This window comes from Cyclopterus lumpus, chromosome 8 (genome assembly GCF_009769545.1).
Source record: "Cyclopterus lumpus isolate fCycLum1 chromosome 8, fCycLum1.pri, whole genome shotgun sequence".
Taxonomy (NCBI): Eukaryota; Metazoa; Chordata; class Actinopteri; order Perciformes; family Cyclopteridae; genus Cyclopterus; species Cyclopterus lumpus.
Genome location: NC_046973.1, coordinates 13866930 through 13891920, shown reverse-complemented (window position 1 = coordinate 13891920; position 24991 = coordinate 13866930). Strand labels below are relative to the sequence as shown.

The 24991-nt window shown below is 46.2% G+C and overlaps 3 protein-coding genes across 3 annotated transcripts in view; all 3 read left to right on the top strand.

Moving 5' to 3' along the window:
• LOC117734892 (WW domain-binding protein 11) overlaps positions 1-3334 on the top strand; it is a 7140-nt gene extending 3806 nt beyond the window's left edge. The window contains exons 8-12 of the mRNA XM_034539220.1: positions 39-275; positions 369-494; positions 604-885; positions 1579-1764; positions 2079-3334. Coding sequence (XP_034395111.1) covers positions 39-275; positions 369-494; positions 604-885; positions 1579-1764; positions 2079-2767 — 1520 coding nt within the window. The 3' untranslated portion in view covers positions 2768-3334. The remainder of the gene's footprint in view (positions 1-38; positions 276-368; positions 495-603; positions 886-1578; positions 1765-2078) is intronic.
• Positions 3335-3548: 214 nt separating this feature from the next.
• On the top strand, positions 3549-8615 carry ddx47 (DEAD (Asp-Glu-Ala-Asp) box polypeptide 47). The gene is made up of 12 exons (XM_034539221.1): positions 3549-3702; positions 3874-3967; positions 4259-4447; positions 4540-4611; positions 4742-4860; positions 5248-5319; positions 5501-5617; positions 5750-5896; positions 7173-7310; positions 7411-7481; positions 7610-7739; positions 8212-8615. The coding sequence occupies exons 1-12, from the start codon at positions 3583-3585 to the stop codon at positions 8446-8448; spliced, it is 1506 nt and encodes a 501-aa protein (XP_034395112.1). The 5' UTR covers positions 3549-3582; the 3' UTR covers positions 8449-8615.
• Positions 8616-9253: 638 nt separating this feature from the next.
• LOC117734855 (myosin-10-like) overlaps positions 9254-24991 on the top strand; it is a 45182-nt gene continuing 29444 nt past the window's right edge. Inside the window, exons 1-3 of the mRNA XM_034539158.1 lie at positions 9254-9314; positions 10557-10935; positions 15770-15926. Coding sequence (XP_034395049.1) covers positions 10591-10935; positions 15770-15926 — 502 coding nt within the window. The 5' untranslated portion in view covers positions 9254-9314; positions 10557-10590. The remainder of the gene's footprint in view (positions 9315-10556; positions 10936-15769; positions 15927-24991) is intronic.

Sequence of the window (24991 nt, the reverse complement as noted above, 5' to 3'; positions counted from 1 at the left end):
GCCCTTACTACTTATTTTTATTTTATTTTTCTGAACAGAGCCTTCCATTCCTGGTTTAGAGAAAGACTCTCCGATGGAGTTGGGAAGAGATCGGGGCAGCGACAGTGACAGTGACAGAGATCGGGATGATGTGGACGACGACGAAAGTGACTCCGAGGAGGACAGCGAAGACGAGAGAGATGAAGGAGTTGAGGGCGACCTGAGAATGAGTGTGGACCGGCCCGATGATGAGAGGGAAAGGGAGGAGGATAGAGACAGAAGTGAAAGACACGCTGGTGAGGGTTTCAAAACTGCTTTCACATATTTTTGCTCTAAGTTCTCAAGTTATTCTTCCTTTTGATGAACGTTTTAATGTTTCATTATTTTAGGTCGCAGTGTACGATTCGCTGACATGCCTCCAGAGGCTCTCCGTGAAGGAAAGAAGAAGAAAAAGAGGGTGGTGAAGAAGACGAAGGCCATTACCCCGCTGCAGGCTATGATGTTGAGGATGGCAGGTACTGTAGTAAACCAGTGTCTTTGCTCCCTTCTTGCTAAGCTAGCATGCTTTAATGTGTGTTTCTGATGACATGGTACGTACTGTATTTCTTTCATTTTTGTGTCCAGGTCAGTCGGTTCCTGACAACGCAGAAGAAGAAGAGGTAGAGGAGGAATACACGGATGAATCGGACAGCTCAGACATCGAGGACAGGGGACCACCAGGGGAAAACCCGCCCCACCTCATGGCTAATCCGCGTCTGCCCCCTCCTGCTGGGCCAGTGGGACAGCAAGGGCCTCCACACCTGCAAGGTCCTCCAATGACTGGGCCTCCACCACTAGGTCCACCCCCAGCTCCTCCCATGAGGCCTCCTGGTCCACCCTCTGGCCCACCTCCAGGTCCACCACCAGGTTAGTTGCAACATTTATGAGCTGGAATACTCTTGCTGTCTCTGAACTTGACACTAGAATATATATCTTAACTTGTTTTGTACGCATCTACAAGGGAGATACAACACCCAATGAACTACGTCATTCCCACAGTTTATACTGTCTATGGTTACGTACAGGCTAGCTGCGTCTCTCCATTTGCTTCGTGAAACGAACAGCTTGCGTGAGCAGCTTGAACACGTGTGTTGTCCACACAGACGACATTGCTGCTGCCACCTCATTTTCATTGTTTTATTGTATGTCACGGCAAAAAAATTGGCGCCACACACTGAATCTCTAAATGAGCCGCCTGCAGAATCACGAAAATGTGTTTTCATGTTGTACTACCGTGTCTTCATACTTTTCAAGTCTTAGTTCTCTCATTTGTAAAGTATTTAACACATTTTCAATTACAAATGCATAAAACAAAGGTGTGATTTATCAAACGTATATATCTTCAAAATGGCTTGTTTACCATTTCAAGATAATACGAAGAGTGTAAATGGCAGTAAAAAGAGTCAGAGCTGTTTATTTATCACATATTCTCTCTTCACGATTTCATAGATGCGGCCTGTAGTCAATTGGGTCACAACGGGTTGTCGTTTTTAAAAAGGTGGGCCCTGAGGGCAAAAGGGTTTGGGAAACACTGTTCCTGACGATATAATCTGTCTTTAGGTGCTCCCCCGTTCCTGAGGCCTCCTGGTATGCCTGGAGGCATGAGGGGTCCAATGCCTCGTCTTCTGCCTCCTGGACCTCCGCCAGGTCGGCCCCCAGGACCCCCACCAGGCCCCCCACCAGGCCTTCCACCAGGCCCCCCACCACGAGGACCACCTCCCAGACTCCCACTCCCTGCACCACCAGGTAGGCCTATGTGTGCGTACAGTGAATGAAGGCACACATCTCTGTGTGTATGTTCATGCATATTAGTCTTGTACTTTCAATCCAAATGTAAACTGTGTTTGTGTGTACACGTGCAGAGTTAACGTGACACAAGAAGATGTATATTTATTTGATATGCCATTACTGCTCAGCTTCAGTGAAACTCAAACTAAGGCAGTAAAAATAGACTTCCATACATCATTAAAGATACGGTGTAAACATACTTTGCTTTTCAATCTATGGAGTGGCAAAGAGGAATGTCATACATGTCTCATTAAAATAAACTCTTTTTGCAGGTATCCCACCTCCTCCCCCAAGAGCAGGAGGGCCCCCGCGTCCACTCGCCCCACCACTCTCCCTCTTTCCTCCACCCCTCAACACCAACGTTCTCAGTGCTCCTCCCAACATTGTCCAGCGACAAAAAGGCTCAGGATCCAACCAGGATGGTTCACAAGGCAACATGCCGCCCCCTTCCATGACCATGCCTATGCCCATGCGACCGGGCGTCATGCAGATGCCTCCTCCACCTGGTACAGCTGCCGCCCCAACAGGTCCCAATCCTGGCGGCAACCCCTCCGGCCACCACCACGCAGCCACCATCGAAAAGCGGCCCAACATCACCTCCGTCGCAGCAGCCGGAGGCGGCCTGTCTGCTGGTGCTGGCTCCGGTGGGGCCACCATCTCTGCCAAACCTCAGATTATCAATCCAAAGACAGAGGTCACCCGCTTTGTGCCCACGGCACTGAGGGTGCGCAGGGACAAGAGCGGAGGGATGCACGGGGCATCAGCTGGACATCTGGAGAAAAGAGGAGGAAGGAGGGGAGATGACGGCATGGGTGGTGGACATGGGCAGAAACAGCAGACAACAGCTGCTGCGATGGGCTTGGTCCACCAAGTCCAGATGGGTGCTGTGTCTCAGTCCAACATGAAGACTAAAGACCAGATGTACGAAGCCTTTATGAGGGAGATGGAGGGACTCCTCTGAGACTTGGGAGGGTACTCGGGCGGATCTTCAGTGGGGTTCAAAGGTGAATTTGTTTTCTGTGCAGAGTTCTAGAGGTAGCTGTCTTCATGGCAGTCGGCTAGATTAGTTTATTTTTTAGGAAACCAAGGAAAGCCAGCTAGACCCAGCAATGGTCTCACCAGGCTCATCTTCACCTGATTTGATTTGTTGTATCAAGGAGTAAGTTAATCTATTTGATAATACATTTGATTATACATGAAATTTGGAAAATGTTTAAATAGTTTGCTATTAAGACCCGACTCATAAGAAGAACACTACTCCCTGCTGTGAAAACATTGTCTGCCGGAGGCTACCTGTGCTTTTTGTCCTCCAGTGTGTCATTTTTTTTCCTTTCCTACAACTGGCATTTTTTCTTCCGGCCAACTGTTTGTGTTTTGCCATGACCAGAAAAAGCATTTTGTATGATTGTTATTTTATCGCCTAAACGTAGACATAAAGGAAAATAAAGGTGTGGACTGTTTGGTCAACCACTGTATACATGTCTGAAACGATTTGATCTACAGCGAAATAAATACGTTTTTACCTACATTTTCAGTGTGATGTGATATCAAGGAGCCAATACAAGCAACACATGGAGAAAATAGTTATACACATATATGCTTTATATCTGGGAACGATTTTCCTAAACGCCACCGGTCATCAATTTAGAATTCCTGACTATTTTGTTACGGCTTCGGTGTGAGAACTACAAATCCCATCATCCAGTGCGCCCCTTAACTCGATTTTGTTTCCGCATCTGCGCAATGCGAAGCTGACGACACGTTGGGGCGAAAAGCATGGCGGACGACGTTGTGGAAAGCGAGAAGCCAAACGCGGACGAAACGCTCCAAAGTTCGAGTAGCGGCGATGTTGACGGTGGCGAAATCAACGTGGCAGCGAAGACCTTCAAGGACCTGGTGGGTTTACCTCACAGCGACGCCATTTTAGCAACAACAACAACGAACCCGCGGCATAGCGGTTTGTGCTAAGCCGAACTAAGCTAGGTGGCGCTCGTGTCGTGTGACTACAACTGTTACCTGACGACACCGTCGGTAGGTTTCTAACCTGTCTTTTGCCGTCGTCCGCAGGGTGTCACCGAGGTCCTCTGTGAGGCCTGTGATCAGCTGGGATGGAAGACTCCAACAAAGATCCAGGTGGAAGCGATACCTGTAGCCCTGCAAGGTGAGTGACCACAGTAGCCCCTCTGTCTCGTGTGTGTGTTCCCCTTGAACCCAGTGGTGGAAGAAGCATTCATATCTGTTGTCATAAATACAAGCTCCAGTGTATGATTACTCCTGCCACCTCCCAATTACACATGCGAATATATATCAGTATGCCTCCCTGGACAGTAATGGAGTAGAATTGGGCATTCTCCACTAAAGTGCTGTTACTTGGTACCTAATTGTCCAGCGTGTAACTTCCCTTCACTGCTAAAGTACATACAATGTCTTCAACACCTTTCTGTGCCTGCAGGGAAAGACATTATCGGCCTGGCAGAGACCGGTTCCGGAAAGACGGGTGCCTTCGCTCTGCCCATCCTGCAGTCACTGCTGGGCTCGCCCCAGAGGCTCCATACCCTCGTCCTCACCCCCACCAGGGAGTTGGCGTTTCAGATCGCTGAGCAGTTTGAGGCCCTGGGCTCCAGCATCGGCGTTAAGTGCGGTGAGTGTCGGTTCGCGGCTCACAACCCGGTTTCGGGATGAGGCAGATGACTTTCTATGGGTCTGTTCCTAAAACGTGTTTCCCTGTTGCAGCGGTCATAGTGGGAGGAATCGACATGATGTCCCAGTCATTGGTGCTGGCTAAAAAACCACACATTGTTATTGGTGAGAGCAAAAATCAAACAGTCAACGCATGATCTTCTGCAGTCGTGTGTATTTGCTATTACAGCACTGATTATAAACAACAGATGTTTTTTGAGCATTAATGTGATGGAGTCAACACGATGTGTTACAGCCACACCTGGCAGGTTGATCGACCACATGGAGAACACTAAGGGCTTCTCCCTACGAGCTCTGAAGTTTCTGGTCATGGACGAAGCAGACAGAATCCTCAACATGGACTTTGAGACTGAGGTGAGTTATTAATGTCGGTGCAACAGTTTCCCCCTCTTGCATTTTGCTTTAGCATGAAGGAACGTAATCACTTGAATGTGTGACACTATGAGGCATTGTGATTATGCACTATGTTTCCCTGTTGTCTGTCTGTCTCTCAACCCATTATCTTGAAGGCAATTACATTGAATCTGTCAAACATCCAGTTGGACTCGAGGATGAACTGATTAGAATATGGAGGTCATGTGACCTCATAAAACCCATTTTTTTCAAGACCTCATATGCTAATTGGAGCAGTTTCACACATGGCTAAAATGATGACACTTTAGACAAACATGTCTGGTTGGTTGAGGTCTTCAAACTAGAGGCAATAATTCCAATTTGTATGTGTCTTCTTTCTATTGCCAGGTGGATAAAATCTTGAAGGTGATTCCCAGAGAGCGGCGCACCTATTTGTTCTCCGCCACCATGACCAAAAAGGTAGACGCCCGCCGATCAATACCGAGCAGCATGTGACCCGCGGTGTTTGTAGTCCCGCTTTATTGGTTGCCAGTGCTGCAGTTTTTCCAGGAAAACATAACAAGCGGATACCAAAGCAGTCCACCACCTGAAGAGTTGATACGCTTTTCTCTCGCTCTGACATTCTTTTGTGTGGTTGCAGGTCCAGAAGCTTCAGAGAGCAGCTCTGAAAGATCCTGTGAAGTGTGCGGTGTCCACCAAATACTCTACCGTAGACAAACTACAGCAGTATTACGTCTTCATACCCACGAAGTACAAGGTACGACACATTGTCCTTTCACGTTTTTTTGTCTGAAACCACATGCTCCTCTGAACACCACAGTCATGTTATAATTGTGTGTTGTTGGAGTTTCTGACCACGTTTTGTGCCTGTGGGTTTTTTCTGTGTCAGGACTGTTACCTGGTGTCCATCATAAACGAGCTGGCCGGGAACTCGTTCATGATTTTCTGCAGCACATGTAACAATGCCCAGCGGGTGGCGCTGTTGTTAAGGAACCTCGGCATCACTGCCATCCCTCTTCACGGCCAGATGAGTCAGGTAGACCTTCAGACACACACACACACACACACACACACACACACACACACACACACACACACACACACACACACACACAAATCAATGCAAGCACATGTCCTCTGTAACATCGATGATAACGTGATGCAGTGGTTTGATGAGTACCTATTTGCAAGCTCAGCTTCTCGCTGTTATTTATTTTATGTGTTGATGCTGAGTCTTTTCTGCTGCCAAACTTAATCAACCATAATGTCACAAAGCAGTAACCAACACTAGTGCAGAGCTGCCCCCTCCATTGCCCTCAGAACACAGTAAAAAGCAGAGTTTCATTTTATTTATTTTCGAGGTGATCAATTAGTCGATCGACAGAAATCTTAACTATTTTGATGGCTAATTAAATATGTATTTTTGAAGCAAGAATGACAAAGTATGTATTGAGATTGTTTTGTTCAAGCTGACATTCTACAGACGATGAATCGAGAAAATAATGGGTTTCTAAATTGATTATGTGAATCATAATTTGCAGCTCTATTAAGGTTACTACACTGAAGTATTTTTTTGCTGCGTCCTTAAGAGACAGTGAAGTGAATTTAAGTTTCCGAAATGTAGAGTATTGGTTTTTTTTGCCATAAAGTCCTCTGTGTGACCTAAACATCAACAGATCATTGTCTCCGTCGTATCATGTTAAACTATGGTCACAATATCTTTTCTGAGGAGGACAAACGGCAGCCCTTTTACTAATCCCTTTTCAGCCACATGTGTGAACAAGCTTTGGCTCTATTTTGGCAGGAGGAACAGCGCCCTCTTCTGCCTCTGTGCCATACAGCAATGCAACTTTTCCCATTAAACCTGACATGAAAGCACCGTGTGCTGTCTGCATGCTGGTAAAGCACAACCACAAGGCGACGGTAGTTGTTTTTCTCGAGTTGGCCGTCCATCCCATTCTTGTGAAAGTGACATCTTAAGAGCACCTGAATGGAATTTCTTCCAATTTGGCACAAACATCAAATTGCAGTCAATATTGAATTTATCAAAATTTGGTGTTCAGCAGTTACAGTTTAATTACAAGTTCACTCGGATGTCTAATGGGATTAAATGATGACGCCATGACATTTTGGATGGATGTAAACTGCAACCTGATTGGTTGGCGGCGGCATAATCCTAGTGGTTAGTTCACTGTAATCATAATTGGCTACATAATTTATACGATGCATTCGTATACTTTCACTGCAATAAGTTTTTTTTTTTAAGGAAACCCCAAATTCACTCTCTGGATCTTCCCCTTCCTGTCGGACAGAACAAACGCCTCGGAGCGCTAAACAAGTTCAAGTCCAAGTCTCGTTCGGTGCTGCTGGCGACGGACGTGGCGTCCAGAGGACTGGACATCCCTCACGTCGACTGCGTCATCAACTACGACATCCCCACCCACTCCAAGGTGCGTAGGCGCTGGTGGTCAGCACTGCCCGTTTGTTTGATGGTTTCATGAGTTTGAGTCTGTTTTTAATTGGACCTTTTGGATCTGTCTGCCCTCGTAGGACTACATCCACAGAGTCGGACGAACCGCCAGGGCGGGGCGAGCGGGGAAATCTATCACGTTTGTCACTCAGTAAGAGCTGCCTGTTTTTTTTTTACCAGTGGCCACGCTTCCTTTTTAATGTCTTGATATTTTATTACTTTAAAAAAGAAGAAGAATTTAGACCTTTTTTAAATGTCTAAATTCCCCCCCCCCCCCAGATATGACGTGGAGCTTTTCCAGCGGATTGAAAGCCTGATTGGGAAGAAGCTTCCGGCCTTCCCCACGCAGGAGGATGAAGTGATGATGCTGGTGGAGAGGGTGAGCGAGGCCCAGAGATTTGCCAGACTGGTAAGTTATCGCTTTTCTGAAGGTGTTTCAAATGTCACCACAAACACAGGAAACCATGTCGTGTGCAAAACACGCTTCTTTAGCCAGCTAACGCTTGTTCAGGACACACTGTAAAAAAAGAATGTGTGCATTACTGTCCACATAACTTAAATGTTCTCTCAAAGGGACATAGACTATTTTATTTTGTGAGAATTAGACTCAGGAATTGCCTCCAAAGAACAACATGTTTACCAGCTTAAGATAACAGGTATATGGATGTCAATATATGTAAAAAAAACAATCCACTTCTGTTTATTTATTAAAGTCAGTTCAACACATTTGGAACATGATCAGTGGTGTTGATGATGTGATACTTGAGTTCATATAATACTGCTGTAAGGGTACATCTGGAGGGGGGATGATCGGGATCAACTGTCAGATGGATGTCATATCTCGATTGTATATTGAAAAAAAAGATCCTTTCCTTTCTCAGGAAATGAAGGAGGAAGGTGAGAAAAAGAAAAGGCCCAGAGGAGATGGAGACCAGGATGACACAGATCAAGCAAGCGGTGTGAGGAAGAAAGTGAGAGGAGGTGGAGGTGGAGGTGGAGGAGGACGAGGACGAGGAGGACGAGGAGGAGGAGGAGGAGGAGGAGGAGGAGGAGGAGGTGGAGGAGGAGGTGGTGGGATGAAAAAGAGGGGTGCAGCCGCCTGGAGGGGAGGACATTGAAGCCTCCTCCCTAAACAGATTGTACATAAACAATACAATGACTTTCTTGTTTTTGATGTAAACCTTGATCATGATGTCAGTATATTTCACAGCATTTGGTATAGAAGTTATTTAATTATAGAAAACATGCTTTCCATTTGTAATAAAATACCACTGTAAAACCCAAAGCTTTTGTTTGTGTGTTGTACAGGTTTATGAAGCTCCTGTGTCTTTCTTAAACATGTTTTTCTTTTTTTGTATTGTTCTTGTCATGTGAGGTACTTTATTTTACTTGTGATGCAGGTAAGCAACAGTTGCAATCTCGATTATTGCATGCATGTCATTGGTTTTCAAATTGGAGGGTTGGTTTCTCTCAACCAATGACGGAAGAGCGAGGAGAGAGACTGGGCTGCGTCCAGTGTGTGTGTGTGTGTGTGTGTGTAATGCATAGATGCGTTTGGCATAGATTTATTAAAAACGCGTTTACAGAAGCACAATGTCTTCGTGCATCGCGTCACCACCGTGTTTATGCGCGAGTTAAAAAGAGACCGTGACACACGCACGCACGACCCCATTTGTGCCCCAGTGCCTCATCTCATCTGGGAGGGTGTCCCAGTGGCGTGTAGATCTGCGCGGTCACGCTCTGCACGCTCAGTCCGTCGTAGGCGGGAGCAGCAACGGTCAAGTCCGCTCTGTACAGCACCCCCCCACACACACCCCCAGTGTCGAGGGAGCACCGTGCGTGACGCGCATTCCGGAGCCCCCAGTACACGTGACCGCGGATCAGTCGGTTGTGTGGAGCAGCTCGTCGTCGTCTGGAGGGAGGAAGAGATCGGACTGCTCGGTGAACAGGATCGGACTGCTGCTGCTGACTAACGACACGCCAGGTACATGACTTATGAGCGGGGGGAGCGCAGCGGTCTGCAGGGCGACGGGTTTCTCTGGGAACTTAGTTTGACATAACACGGTGGTCCGTCTTTAGGGGACATTGGCTCGTGTGTTCCGAAAACACTTTTAAATGAGAGGAACCTCGCGGACCCCCCCCCCTTTTTTTCTTTCACCAATTGAACCAATTTCGGATAAACTTAATTATATAATTAGTGCCATGTCAAGCTAGCTTAATGAGTGACTGCACACTTATTTGTGTTTACATTACTGCAGGTAGTATTATTTGTAAATATATAACGTTATATAATTTGAAACGGCTGAAGTTAACGTTCATAACCGCCGTTGTAACGTCATTTACTGTATCGTGCTCACTCCCGGTTACCGTTACCTTGTTTGGCCGCCGTTACATTAGTTTGCTCACGCGATGTCAGGTGCGCAGCATAAATACTGCAGATATTAGCCTCATATAAACGGACCACAGTATCACCTCTCTCCCCCTCTGCGGGGTTCCGTTCAACATATCGTTGTATCCGTTATGTATGTGTGTGTGTGTGTGTGTGTGTGTGTGTGTGTGTGTGTGTGTGTGTGTGTGTGTGTGTGTGTGTGTGTGTGTGTGTGTGTGTGTGTGTGTGTGTGTGTGTGTGTGTGTGTGTGTGTGTGTGTGTGTGTGTGTGTGTGTGTGTGTGTGTGTGTGTGTGTGTGTGTGTGTGTGTGTGTGTGTGCTGCACGGTGGACGGTGGACTTATTGTTCCGTAGCGCTGGCTTTGTGGGAGAAGACCTGGCCGGTAACTCACGAGTCGCCCTACGCAGTATGCGCACTGGCTTCCTGCAGACTGTCAGACCTACACGAGCACCCAGTTCATAGAAATGGAGTCTAACTTTTAATTTGTGTCACCGTCTAAATCAGTAGTCATGTTCTGAACTGGTGTCATATTGCATCCCTTCCTCGTTGCTCCAGGAGTTGTGTTACATTACAAACAGGTCATAATATATGACCTGTTTGTAATTATATATATATAAAATATTTTTATATTTATTTATATATATATTATATATATATATAGTTATTTATATATATATATATATTATATATATATATATATTATATATATTCTACCAGTTAAATATGTATAGTTACAGAAGGAAATCAGAGTTTTAAAGGGCACAAGAGGTGTTTCTGTTATTTCATATCCAACTCGTGGTGTCTATGGTACCGATCCCTGTGCCTCTGTCTGTTCCAGGTGGCCCCCGTTGCTCTGGTAAACCCCAGGTAAGATGTCTCATCGGAGTGGGCAAGAGGACCCAGAGCGGTACCTGTTTGTGGACCGGGCTGTGGTTTACAATCCGGCCACGCAGGCCGACTGGACAGCCAAGAAGCTGGTGTGGATACCCTCGGAGCGCAATGGCTTCGAGGCGGCCAGCATACGGGAGGAGCGGGGCGAAGAGGTGCTGCTGGAGCTGGCGGAGAATGGCAAGAAGGTGGTGATCAACAAGGACGACATCCAGAAGATGAACCCGCCCAAGTTCAGCAAGGTGGAGGACATGGCCGAGCTCACCTGTTTGAACGAGGCGTCTGTGCTGCACAACCTGAAGGACCGCTACTACTCTGGGCTCATATATGTGAGTGACTTAACCCTGGAGCCTTCCACTAGTCTCTGTGTTTTTGTCGGGGGGGGGGGGGGGTTTAACCTTAACACTCACAGATCCCCAGATTCTCACAGATGTAGATTGGATTTCACCCCTATATTAAACACTAGTCTTAACTTTTAGCTGTCTGACTTTGGCACTCTTATGCGAAAGTGAGATCTGATATTATTCTTTGTTTGGGCACAGAGAGGTGCATTGAGCTCGTTGCGGTCCTGTTTGAATTCCTGAACCCACACACAGATCTCACTTGTCTTTTAACCGTTGCCAGACTTTCACCTCCACTGGATCGTCTGTCTTTAGTGCCTCTGGGTTACAAATCACGCTCCCCCCCCCCCCCCATAGCTTCTCTCTCACCCAAGCCAAAGGCAGGCTGCTTCCATAAACACTTCTGCTTTTCGTTTGTTTGTCCTGCCCTGTGCCACTACTGGTGGACCGTGTTTTGTCACAGAGATGCCTCTTACTCTGTTTCCTGACATTCCAACTGTGTAAAACAAAACACTTTTTCGCCCCCAAAAAGCAGGGTACTCGAATTATTATGTCATCTCGTCTTTTAAGCTTCGACATTTTCCACACTCTTTCGATTCAAATGTATTTGAAAATGCTGTTTACACGCCAACGCGTCTACAGGTTGACCATCTGTTGACTGAGCCAGTGGCTACAACCCAGACCACGAGACAACCATAGAGTAAATCTGTGTTTTAGAAGCTCAGTTCACTACAATTTCACTACAGATGGAGCTGCTCTGGGATGTTCCAGTTGTGATTGTGACCCATTTAGTGACATGTTTTCCAGGAATAGAATGTGGGTTGGTTATAGCACCTGAGACGGGGGGCTGCAGAGGGAATTGTTGCACTTATAATTTTTCCTCCTCACAAGACATGATAAAACCCTCACCACTGTCTCTCGGAGGAAGCCCTTTTCTGTGTGTTAATGCATTACAAGTATGTGCTTTAAGTCAAAAGGTGAATGTTTCGGTTTAGTCATATAGTAGAAGTAAAGACTTGAATACTTCAGTGAAGGGGGTCCTCCCAGTTCCCCCCCTCTTCATTTTCTTTCTCTAATACCATAGTGTCACAGTTTCTTAAAAAACTGGCTTTGGAGCTTCTTGATTTTACCCCTTGGCTACGAGAAATTGAAAGCATGTGTCCAACAGTGTTGGGTTTTCTATCAGGAAGAGAATCTCCTTATTCAGCTGGTTCTCAGAAGAAGTCCTAAACGGTTTCCAGTGTATTTGACTTACCGCCCCCCTCTCAGAGCTCAGCTACATCTACTGCAGACATAACATAATGGCTCCCCCAGGTGTTCTTAGTTGAGGTGGTTGGGAAGACTCTATATCTGAATCCTAACGTGATCAGCATCTGTTAAGAGTCTCTATCCATCCCCCCCACGCATATATTGAAGTAATTATAAAAAAAAATAGCCATGTCTGAGTCATATTGGCTATTGTGTGATTAAACTCTCTCTCCGCTTGTGGTTTTTCTGTGGATTGCGATGAAACACGTTTACTGTCCAGCAACTGAAACTTTCACGTCTCCACAGCATTTTTAAAGCCTCCGATCTATGAGCGACTCACATGTCCTTCGCTGGCTCCTTCTGTGGTTTCTCTGCCCATCGGAGGGCTTCATCCATGTGACGTTAGTCAGCCTGTGGAGCCAACTCATTTATTGCATCAGCTCGCTGTCTGTGAAATGGTAAATCACAGGCCAATAACCGCAATGCAACACACCAGGCTATACGCCACGGCCAGCGGGGCCACAAGAGTCCTTTGTGTCGTTAGATAAGCCTCAGCTGTTAGAAAGCCTCAGCATTCTTCCATGTCAAAAAGATCGTCCTGCCGGCCGCCCACATCAGCTCAGTGTCCGTCCTGTCTTCACCTCCTCAACTCCCTTTCCCACACTCCTGTTGCATCTCTCCTCTTCCCGGCCTCACTGATCCTGGACAACTGTGACATGGACTTTGCGTCTTTCTTTTTTTAATATTGCATCTAGACTTCATATTATTTGTTACATCCGTAACTTTTCTTTAGGACATTTTTTTTAATATTTCTGTGATTTCAAATGCCCGTCTCCCTCCTCAAATCAGGGCAAACCACAACCATTCTCATTCTCCCAACCCTGCGGAGAGAGTTTTTACATGTTTGAATTAAAGCCACATGTCTCTTTACAGCTGGATGTTTGCGAGTCCCTGGTGTAACCTCTGGCTTTCTGTTTGCTTTTACTGTCACCGTGATGTTTTGACAAACGCAAGCATGTGAGACGTGAATCCTGTTGCATTTCCATGAACTGCACTGCAGTACACGTTTTGATGGCCGCACTGTTCTAAAATTCAGCGAGCAAGGATTTACAACTTGTTAAAGCTGGAGAACAGCAGGTGTCCTGTTGCTGTCAATGTGATTTAAAAGTGTTTCAGTGTATTGATCATATTTCAAAGCCCAGTCGGAAGTATTCGCAAACCTGTTATGAAATCGCTGGACTGAACCACGGTCGAGGGAATGGTCAAGGTCTCCTCTCCTCCACACAGATCAATGGCCGCCCCTGCAAGAGAGGGCCCTCTCCAGCCTCAGCAGCGGAGAAGGGCCTTTCCATGTGGGCATCTCTGACTGATCAGAGATGGCAGATGGGGTCGGCTGTTGTGTCTGCTGTTGCCTGTGTGTTGCTCAGCTGTTACTAGGCCACGGCATCCCCTCGCCTGGATCTGATTTCACGGAGGAAATATCACCTTCTCCTTCGTGACGCTTTTGGCAGGCGCCGTTGAGTTCGTCTGCTAGCTGGCAGCCGGGCAGTACGGGTTCTTTACGCTGCCTTGATCCTGCAAGATTTGACAATAAGTCCTGTAAGGGAAGCAACAGCAGTCCCAACAACGAGCATGTGAAAAGTATTACATTATTCTATTTTGAGGTATTTGTATTTGATTTATGGAATAATAATAAGGGACCTCTAACTACAAATCCAACCACTGTTGTTATTTTTAGAGGTGGGATTGTAATTCTCAAGCAATGAAAATAAATAAAACCCTGACGCTCCATTTCATCTCTCGACACTAAGTGCTCTGTGCAGGTTCATGCACAATCATCATCGTGCATATATAGAGACGTGATGCAGCAAATTACAATGACTGCCTGAGACGGTCCTGTAGTCCAGCTATCTCTCTACAGCCTCCCCAGCTGCCCCGGTGCTGCATGTTGCAGAACTAAAGAGAACAGAACACACCCCAGCTCCAGTTTCCAGATGAAGGGGGAAATAAATGTTTCATTGGACTCGAAAAAAAAGAGAGTGGCGAGTTAGAATTTCGGCGTGCTCTCTCTTTCTCTCTCTCTGTCTCACTGTCAGCCGGATCACTGCCCCCCACTTCATTTCAGTCTGCCTCGGCCTCTTTTGTTTGTGTCTGTGTCAGCGGTACTTGAGCATCAGTTGCTCAGTATACTGAGGGCCCTACCTGAGCGGTTACGTAACCTGCTGTCTGTTCTCCGGGCCCCCTGTGTGAATCTTTGGCTGCTGAGTAACTCGTGGCACAGCGCCTCACTCGGCCTTAGATGTAGTTTTAATTATGAGGCAGATGTCACAAACTTCGATGCTTCGATAAGAACAGATCGCCGCAGGACACATAACTATTCCATCTGTTCTTGACTTCATTATGGTATGATGCCATTCATTGTCAGCGGGAGTAACGGGAGACGATAACGGAATAGACAGCTTTTGAAAAGCTCTTTAAAACAGAGGCTCAGTCATTCTTCACAGACTGCAGTCTGTAGCGAACATGTGCCTTTTATGATCTCCGTGAGCCGTGCTGGCAGTCGACAGAAGAGACTACTCCTCGGTAGATTTTCGACCCCACCACAAAACAGTTTACAGACCATGCTTCCAATTTTCCTTAAGGGTTTAGCTTTGTAGTGCAAGTGTTCTATGAAAAAAACGATGTCACTGTCGAGTGCACACGTGGTCCCAGAAGAAGACAGAACACACAAAGCCAGCTGCCTCCACCATGTCTTCTCATAGCAAATTAGATGTTCGCCGCTATATTAATGCTCGTTTAGAATTGAGTACCTCTTAAGGTTTACTCTTAATAAGTAAGCACCGAGTAGCTTGTTAGTAAGTAGAGATGGGCATTTGCGCAGGCCAATAGGATCAGCCTAACATGCCGGTGATTAAAGTAAGCAGCTCTTTCTCTGTGTTGTCTACAGAGGGAATGCAAAGCCGCTACAGCATCTGCCGAATGATGCCTTGATGCCTGGTCGATTCAGCCTGGTCGAAGCGTTCATAACCCTCAGACACTCTCTGGGGAAAAATCGTTTAATTACACGGCCAAATGCAACACCACAAGTCGGGAAGTAATCTTAACGTTCACAGCCTTTTTGCTGCACCACAAGTCTTCATAATGCTGTGATATAGACTCTGTGTTCAAACACTCGCATTCGGGCTCTTAGTAGGACCTTTTTGTTGCTGCACAAGACTCTGTTCAGCGTTTCGTTTATAGTCTGACTCTAATCTAAAGTCTGGTCTATATCTATCTGCATGCCCGCGATGATGATGTAAGCTCCTAGAAAAGGGGGTAATGGCAGGTCTCGCTTCACTGATAGAATGCAGATGTGATGATTTAAAAAGATAGAAACTTTCACAGGCCTTTTAGTGTTTTCTCTTGATATCCACTTCAGATTCTGGCTAGAGAGAGAGATCATTTTGCCTGTTTCTAACATGATTAAAAAATATCTGGAATGTACAGATATTCAGATGTTGAGCTGCAGCCTCTCTTTGTTGCTCGCTGTTTATTAATTTCCCCTTGTTTGTCTGTTTTGTATGTTTAATTGCAGACATACTCTGGCCTATTCTGTGTGGTTATCAACCCCTACAAGAACCTGCCCATCTATTCAGAGAACATCATTGAGATGTACAGAGGGAAGAAGAGGCACGAGATGCCTCCACACATCTACGCCATCTCTGAGTCAGCGTACCGCTGCATGCTTCAAGGTATGACGGACGGTTGTTTTACTCTGATTTACCCTTTTATAAAGCTCCTATACTATATGTATTGGTCTTAATTGACAGGTGTATAAAATTGTCTCCATGGCGTGAAGCGTTTCACAATGGTACCAAATGGAATATTAGGATTATTAAGTAACCTTACAGATGTCATCATCTCCAAGGACAAACTCAAATGTTATATCCATTGGTATTGTTGGGTGCTGTTAAACTGGAAACGGAGGCAAGTGTGTGTTTTTCTTTTATGCAAGTGTGTGTGTTCCTTTAGCTGCAGGCAGCGTGGGATTCTGCTGCATAGCCCATGAGATTAGTGTGGGAAGAAAGTGTGTGAAGTGTGCGAAAGGTCACAAGGTCAGAGAGGATGTGACATCATCGATTATGTCTGAGGGGTCTGCTTTTAACGAAGGGGATCAAGTAGAAGACTCACTTATCTGGCGGTTTTTCCAGTTGCGTCACCCATGTCATTTGGGTGATTGGTAATTGCATGCTACTAAGAGACTCTTCATCATCATCATCAACGCCTCAATCGCTGGGCAAAGGATTTAGGTTTGAATTTTTAAGTTGCATTGTTGTTTTTAATATAATTGGTGTTGTTCTTATGTAACTTTCTGGCTCTGCTTTCTGTTTCTTTCTCCAAACTATGAACTTTCTTCTTTCTTTTCTGTTTCTGAACCACTGGGACTTTTATTCCAAGCACACAGGTTCACGTTCAGAGTCCAATTCATAGTGATGTCATCGTTTCAGAACAGCAGACCTCATTTTGTGTTTACTCGCGAAAGAACATTATAATCTTTATCACAGTCAGTCAATGTGTAGACAGTGTGGACCTCTCTGCTGTGTGCCATCACTGTCAAACCGAGAAACGACAGCTCCAGTTTCTCCCTATTGTTTCTAAGGGATTTGATTCTTTAAATAGCCTGTTTGCCAATGCGTCCCTTGGATTTGTTTATTTGTCCCAACGTTCGCCAGCCTTGATGTGACATTGTCACCGATTATCTAGCAGACCTCCGCAGCTGCAGTAGTGAAGCTCCAGAGTTGTGTGTCTTGACTGGTGTGCTGGAGGTTCGCTGTCATTACATGCCCTCCGGCAGTTTTCTGGGCTCCGGGGTCTCAGGCCGGGTCTCCACACGGCTGAGACTTCGGCTGGAGCCCCTTGGTGAGTCGGGCCAGAGCGGGGATTGCACGTCACACGGGCCATTGATTTTCAAAGTTTGGTTGAGGACCTCAAAGTGTGACTCTTGTGAAGATACGAGCCCCCAAGTTCTGTATTTGTCAAGTCGATTGATGATAATGTTGTCCAAACTGTCTGAAGTCATTCATTTTCTCCTGAATCACTCATATCCTCCTGTTTGTATCTATTGTATTTTACTCAAAACCACAAACACACAAAGAACACACACACACACTCTCCTCTCAACCTATTATCACAGTGCGAGATGTTTGCCTAGATATGGGACGCCTCTCTTGTGCCAACATTCTTCTCCCTGACTACCCCCCCCCCCCCCTCCCCCCCCGTCAGCGGTGTTCATTCTTTCGGACTGCTGATCCAGAGCAGCCTGTTGAATGAGGTCATCACTGTCCCAGCTTTCCATACGACGCTGTGCTAAATTCTACAAGCTGAGTCACCGTCACGTTGCCGCTGTCGTCCGAGCTGCCCATTACCCAGAGCAAAGGTGCGTCGCCATGGATACCTGTGTGTGTCTATCAGTGTGTGCGACTAAAATAGTCTCCCCCTGGGATCTCAAACAGAGGTGTCACTTGGTGAGTGACAGTGTTTTGGGCAGCAGCAATGAGAGACTTTTGTCTGTGTTCTTGACTGAATCTCCTTGCAGTGTGTTTAGGGTGCCTAATGTCCTGTTCAGGGTGAGAAAAGCGCCGTTGTTTAACTCTCCAACAGCTATTGTAAACTATTACGGATCTCCTACCGGTTTATAATTACTTCCTTTCTTCTCGCGGTGACGGGAGCAGTTGGCCTCTCCTCATTTCCACCCCTTTTTATTTGCTTCGCTCGCTAGTTTGCTCAGTCTTCTCCTTTTCTCTCTTTTTCTTTTCTTTCTTTTAACAAGAATGTTCTGGTTCGGAAAACACTGAAGAGGAAAGTTCCCCGCATTCTTGAAGGCATTTCGGTCGCCTTTCACTTAACATGAAAAATACTTTGCTTTGTTCCTTCCTTCTCCTCCTTTTGATCAGGAAACACAGCAGGATAAGTGTTGGGGAATGTCCACCTTCTCATCGCCCCGTCATGTACAAGAAACAGCCAGGGTTGCCATGGTTAAGTCCTCTGTTTAACTCTGTTTCCCCATTTTCTCCTATTTCACCCCTCAACTAGCCAGACCAAAAGATGTACTGTCTGGCAGAGTCCCAGATTCACTGGGTCTCCGGCTATCCGTTTGTATGTTTAGCCGTTTTCATTCATCTCTTTCCCTCTCAAGTTAATTGTCTGTTTCTGGCTCGTGCTGCTGTTTCCCAGGAAGACGGATTAGGCTGATTTTCACCCAGGTGGTTGTATAGTAGTGTTACTGTAGCTTACTCAAGAAACCACAGGGGCTTAACAGAGCTGGTCATTAGGTGAATGCCAGAGATAGCTATGCACATACCACCTACACTGTACAGCAGCAGACCTCTCTTCAAGAGCATCAAAGATATGTCATGCGTGCACATGTACACACTTTTGGAACCAGGCAAGACCAAATTAGATTGACAGACTTTGGTTTGCATCTTGACAAAGAGAGATTAGAAAAGCACACGCTACAGTGGGATTTCTTTAGATTAGTGCCAGTCTTGCGACTCCCACCCCTTGGTCGGGATTCTGGAGCAACACAGATGGCACTGTAGAATAAAGAGAAGGCAAAAAACACTCACAGAAGGGTGCGGATGGCAAACCATTTCTGACATTGCGCTTAAGTGCTTCAGGCATGTGTTTGTAAGAATTACTAGAAGGATGTATGCAAGTCCACATTCATGTACAGCTTGTACATGTCGGGTCACACTGAACATATGAGCTACTGCCTGTTTCTGGTGTAAATCATGAAACAGAGGTGGATTTGCTGTATGTAGTCAAACTGTGGGTCCTCTTAGAGTGGACATCATTAGACGAGACCTGTAGGTGCAGTACATGTTCCGGTATTTGCTTGCTGTGGAATATTCAACAGCAGTGTTTTTATTAATTAATTTAACCCTTTATTGAATAATATTTTCATTACTGGTGGAGAGACACAATGCTTTTTGAGCTATTTCACTGACCTTATTCTCTGTGCAAGAGACAAGACAGGCAGACTATTGGACCACTGATAATGCGTGGTATAGAACCAATGTAGCCACAGCAAAAGAGTTTAGTGGTTGTAAATGACCAGAAATGTATTAAAACATATCTTTAAATAACAGACGGCACTGCAGAGAGAGTTCAATTCTGTATTTTAGTTTCAGTAATAATTCTGCCACACATGAACTACAGCCTACCCCTAGATATGAAATATCTCCAAACCAGCAGAGCAAGAAGGGGATATAGGAGGAAACACACCAGTCAGAGAAGTGGAAAATGTCTTGGAACACAGAGACGAGAGGGAGGGGGGAGAGGAGAGGGAATGTTGAAGGGGATAGTGGGAGAAAAGGGGGCTACGCTTTGAATAAGACAGGGCAGGCCACTACAGACACGATCAACAGGATTGGTAGTGGAGATTGAAGAATAAAGTAGAGAGGACAGAAGGTGAAGAAGACTGAATAGCAGTGAACGATGGAGTCAGGCAGAAGCAAGAGGGGCAGAAGGGACAGAGAGTTATGGGGGAAACTTAGCAGAGGGTACAAGGGGAAAGGCAGAGGGGGCGGCCAGCATTGTGCTTCACAATGGGGGCTTTGTGCAGTCTGAAGGGGGCTGGGACCGTGTGTGTGTGTGTGTGTGTGTGTGTGTGTGTGTGTGTGTGTGTGTGTGTGTGTGTGTGTGTGTGTGTGTGTGTGTGTGTGTGTGTGTGTGTGTGTGTGTGTGTGTGTGTGTGTGTGTGTGTGTGTGTGTGTGTGTGTGTGTGTGTGTGTGTGTGAGCTCGAGGTCTTTCTTGGGAAATGAGGCCTCTTGTTGGGGCAGTCAGGGCTGGTCAAGGGCACACCCAGGGCCTGAGTGACAAGACAGGTGTCGAGGGTGCGTGCGCGTGTGTGTCGGACGTCTTCCAAATGACTGTACTGGCTACATGGTTGCATGAGTGAACTGCAAACACACACACACAAGCAGATGCATCTTTAATGGCAGACAGCTGTGGAGTTCATACAGGATAAAATCATATTTCTGGTTGAGGGTCAGACATCAGGTCTGATATATGGTTACATTCCTCCCCACATGTACACACAGACACTTTTCCAACCCGACCTGGACAGGCCGATGATTGTGATAGCTGTTGTTTGTCAAGAGTCATGCATATGTATGTGACGGTTTCATGGAAAGAAACTTGATTCTTGGCTTTCTTGACACATTTTTTAGGTATTACAAGTTGATGGATTTCAGAGGCTACATCTATTTACTTACATCCTTTGCATCAGTTATTTAGAGTATTGTATTTATGTCCGCACATGAAGGGGAAACTTTAGAGTATCCAGGTTAGCCAGGTCCACGGATTAGAAGCTGATCGATATGACTTTGTGTGTAATGTGTCAGAGACAGCCGTATAACTGAGAGAGGTGGTGGTGAGACGATTTAAGGGAGAGCTTCTGTCATGTCATGCATTACCCCTCATTCTTGGATAGTGTTGTCATGAGAGACGCATAGCATCGATTCCAGAAGCCTCAGCACCACAGATAGGGTTACCTGACTGATGCTGTCACGGCCCTCTCACTGACACCCAAAACCTTCCAACCCACTGCAGGGCAGCAAGAGAAGCAGCCAGCCGGCCAGCTGTGCGTCGTACCGTGCTGACTTGATCCACTCTGTCACTCTGTTTAATGAGCTACCGTTGACATATGTGTATTTATTAATCTGAACACATTCACATAAGTCTGGCGCTTATCCAAGACTGCAAATAGTATCACATTTCTTCTTTTTTTACTCTCACAGCTATTTTACTTTGTTTCCCCTCTACTTGTTGCTGCTGCAGTCGTAAACACTCTTGTTTTCTTTTTATCCTGTATCCAATTTTTCTATTCAGTGTATTATTTCATATTCTTTCACTGATTCATACACAGTCTCACACTGATACAGTGACTGAAGCCCTTCTCCCCCGTGTATGTCTGGATTCCTGTGGGGCTGCAGAGCTCAGTACTGTGATATTAGAGGTGCCAGCATAAACACACAGGCGTACACCCGAAAACAGCCTAGTCCTGTTGGATTACGGCCGGCCCAGCCATCACAAAGAACCACTGTGGACCAAACAAGCCACCCGGCGGCCTGCCATCTGCAATCCATTACATTGCCAAATACTTTCTGCCATATCTCCCGCAACTGCTTTCTCTCCCCTTTCATTGACCTAAAGGCAACACCCAACAGCACAGGGCTAATTTTACATTCTGTTGTGCAGCACTTATGCTCCGTTAGCATAAACAAAACTGTGCATAGTGCAAACTGTCTTGTGCATATTCAGGGGATAACTCCAGCCTGATGAGTGAATGCAGCTGCTCGACTGGTCTTTAACCTCCCGAAATTCACCCACGCTCCTCCGCGACCTTCACTGGTTACCGGTGGCCGCCCGCATCCGCTTCAAAACATTAGTACTTGCGTACCGTGCTGCGAACAGATCGGGTCCGGTCTACATCCAGGACATGGTCAAACCGTACACCCCACCTTGTTCTCTTCGCTCAGCTTCTGCCAATCGGCTTGTAGCTCCTTCACTTCGAGCTAAACACTCAACAAAGTCACGACTGTTTGCTGTCCTGGCTCCTCATTGGTGGAATGAGCTCCCCATTGACATCAGGACAGCAGAAAGTCTCTACATCTTCCGTCGCAAACTAAAAACACATCTTTTTCGACTATACCTTGAATAGGGAAGGTAGCGCCATAGAAGCACTTTAGTAGCACTTAAATGGCTCTTACTGATAGCACTTTGTAGTTTAACTTTATTGAAGAAATGTTACTTTCTCGATTCTTGTTGTTCTGAGTTTGTACTCATGGTTTAATGCACTTATTGTAAGTCGCTTTGGATAAAAGCGTCAGCTAAATGACATGTAATGTAATGAGTGTTAAAAACCGTGCGTTGACCTTTCAGCGGCATTAGTTATAATGTGTATTATATTTCCGCGGCACCCTTAACAGGTAATCCCTGTTGACAGTGAGAGGCTTGGACAATGGATGGACATGATGAGGTGTGACAGCAGCAGGCGATCTGGGAATCGTCAGCGATGCTGAACGGGAGCCGCGTCCAGGCAGATGCCATAAAAGAGTAGAGAACCAGATTGGAGTCCTGCGTCTTCCTCCACTTTCTCTTTTAATATGTCTACCTGAACAGAGAGTGAAGTCACTCTCCCACTCTGTGTGTGTGTGTTACCTGAGCTTCTCTGTGCTTTGTTGACATAGCCGGGCCGACCGCGAATGCTTTAAGTGCGACCGACGGCGCCACGGGAGAAGCCTCTGAGGTTCACCCTCAGGTTAGCTCTGATGGCACTTTCGCTCTAGTTTGCGCTGTTAGCACTTTTTGCACCGTTAGCTATGATCCGCTGGCTGCAGGGCAGACACTCTGCATCATAGCATGTCACACCCTGTGCAGTAGTAACAATATGGCCTTGGCTTACATGTAGGAAAAACTTATTTCATAACTTTTGGTCTTTTGACAAAATCTTGAATTTGTCATTTGGATCGTCAGCTGGATTTTCTTTTCTTCTTTTAAATCATTCTATCATGAACCAATCCGTAGAAGCATTGGCAAAAAAAACAGCAAAAAAAAAAAAAAAGTTTTGTTTATCTGGACTAATGAGTTTATGGGTGGAATGCGACTAAAGTTCATTCAGCCGGGCCAATAAACAATGGTCTGAATGGTGACACAGTCTACCAGAAGCAGAGAATAGACCCCACACCTCTTCGCTATTGTGGGAAATGACACGAGTGTGTCTGCGTGTTTTTGTGTTTGGCTATGTGGAAGCTGCTGGTCCATTGTCTGGCTCGTCCACTGCTCAGTGAACCAAAAAGACAGATTACGTCTCGCCATTGCCATGTCGCCCACTTCTCCACGCAGCACTCGGCGTGTTTTTTTGCACGTGGTCCGTTCACTGCCGCTTGCTCTCTGTCACTGATGTGTGTGGCTCTGCTCCTCATCCACAGTAAATGATTCAGCCGGTGTAACCGCATTGAAGTGTCTCCCTTCAACCCACACCAGATGTTCCCCATGGAAGTTGAGCTGTGCATTTTCCATTCCTCCATGTTGTCTCTGCTGTGCTGCCAAATACCTGGCACATATCTTCAGTGCACCGGACAGTTAATGCAGGGAATTAGACATATTAGATTTCAAAGAATCCTCTGATTATCCCAAGAATGTGTACCACTCAAGCCCAGCACCTCTCCATGAGGAACACTTGGTCCGCGACGCCTCTCTTTCTCTCTCTAGCGCTCGGTCTATCCCGATACCCCTCTTTTTCTTCCCTTCCAGACTTCTCTCATTTCACCTCTGCCTCAAAAGCTTGTGAAAAATGTGCTTTGTGGGATTTGAAAAGGGAAAGACTCCAAAGTTCTGTCTGTCTCTCTGTGGAGTACAGCTCAGACAGTAACGCACAAGCCCACAGGACATGAGGGCTGAGAAGCTGAATTGAACACGCTCTAAACATTCCTTATGTGACAACTTCCAGTGATCTTAGCCAAGGTGTTAATGATGAGAATAGCTTCCACTCTGCTAGTGTGTGTGTGTGTGTGTGTGTGTGTGTGTGTGTGTTGGATCTCCTCTCTACCCTCACACTCCCTCAGGTGGTCCCTCACACACTGCTGTCATTTCCGAGAGGGTGGAGACATTCACAAACCAATGATGTCGGTCTATTTGTGCCTGTGATCTCAGCTGCCAGACATCGCTATCCCCACACTGAATCAGAAGTACTGAAAGACACATGGGATTTCATCTGCAAGTATGTCGGCGGGTGACGTGATGTTATTTATAGCTCCTCGGCTCCCATATCTGTCCTCTGTTTTCACCATTGAGCTTTCCCTCTGCTATCTCCCCTTCTCATTCCCCTATCTGGTCCCTTCCCCACCACACCCCTCTCGTCCCGTCTAGCTGGCCACATTCCTAAACTGCCCAACACTCTTCCCCCTCCTGGGAAGTATATTGACATGTGCCAGATGCACAGGGCGACTTCCTGTGACTGGCAGGGGGATTTAGGACGGCCTCCACCCATTTTTTTTATGCCTGAAAATGCTGCATCTCACCTGCATAGTCAGCATTGTTGCTTGATTTATTTATTCATTGTTACCAACTGGCACAAAGGGAGAGTGTATTATTTACGGCTTATGATGAAACATAAAAAGGTCTACCTGCTAATGCCATTCGACCTCTACAGCTCATCCAGAATGCAGCTGCTCGACTGGTCTTCAACCTCCCGAAATTTACCCACACTACTCCGCTCCTCCGCGACCTTCACTGGTTACCGGTGGCCGCCCGCATCCGCTTCAAAACATTAGTACTTGCGTACCGTGCTGCGAACAGATCGGGTCCGGTCTACATCCAGGACATGGTCAAACCGTACACCCCACCTCGTTCACTTCGCTCAGCTTCTGCCAATCGGCTTGTAGCTCCTTCACTTCGAGCTAAACACTCTATGAAGTCAACTGTTTGCTGTGCTGGCTCCTCATTGGTGGAACGAGCTCCCCATTGACATCAGGACAGCAGAAAGTCTCTACATCTTCCGTCGCAAACTAAAAACACATCTTTTTCGACTATACCTTGAATAGGGAAGGTAGAGCCGTAGTAGCACTTAAATGGCTCTTACTGATAGCACTTTGTTGTTTAACTTTATTGAAGAAATTGTACTTGCTTGATTCTTGTTGTTCTGAGTTTGGACTCATGGTTTAATGCACTTATTGTAAGTCGCTTTGGATAAAAGCGTCAGCTAAATGACATGTAATGTAATGTAATGGCCATCAAAACAGTTTCACCCTT

What these genes read in the sequence shown, in the direction of transcription:
- ddx47 (XM_034539221.1), top strand. Translation starts at nt 3,583, where the DNA reads ATGGCGGACGACGTTGTGGAAAGCGAGAAGCCAAACGCGGACGAAACG. An exon ending in ACATGGACTTTGAGACTGAG is followed by an intron (nt 4,861 to 5,247) that starts GTGAGTTATTAA and finishes TTCTATTGCCAG; the next exon opens with GTGGATAAAATCTTGAAGGT. An exon ending in TTCACGGCCAGATGAGTCAG is followed by an intron (nt 5,897 to 7,172) that starts GTAGACCTTCAG and finishes CCTGTCGGACAG; the next exon opens with AACAAACGCCTCGGAGCGCT.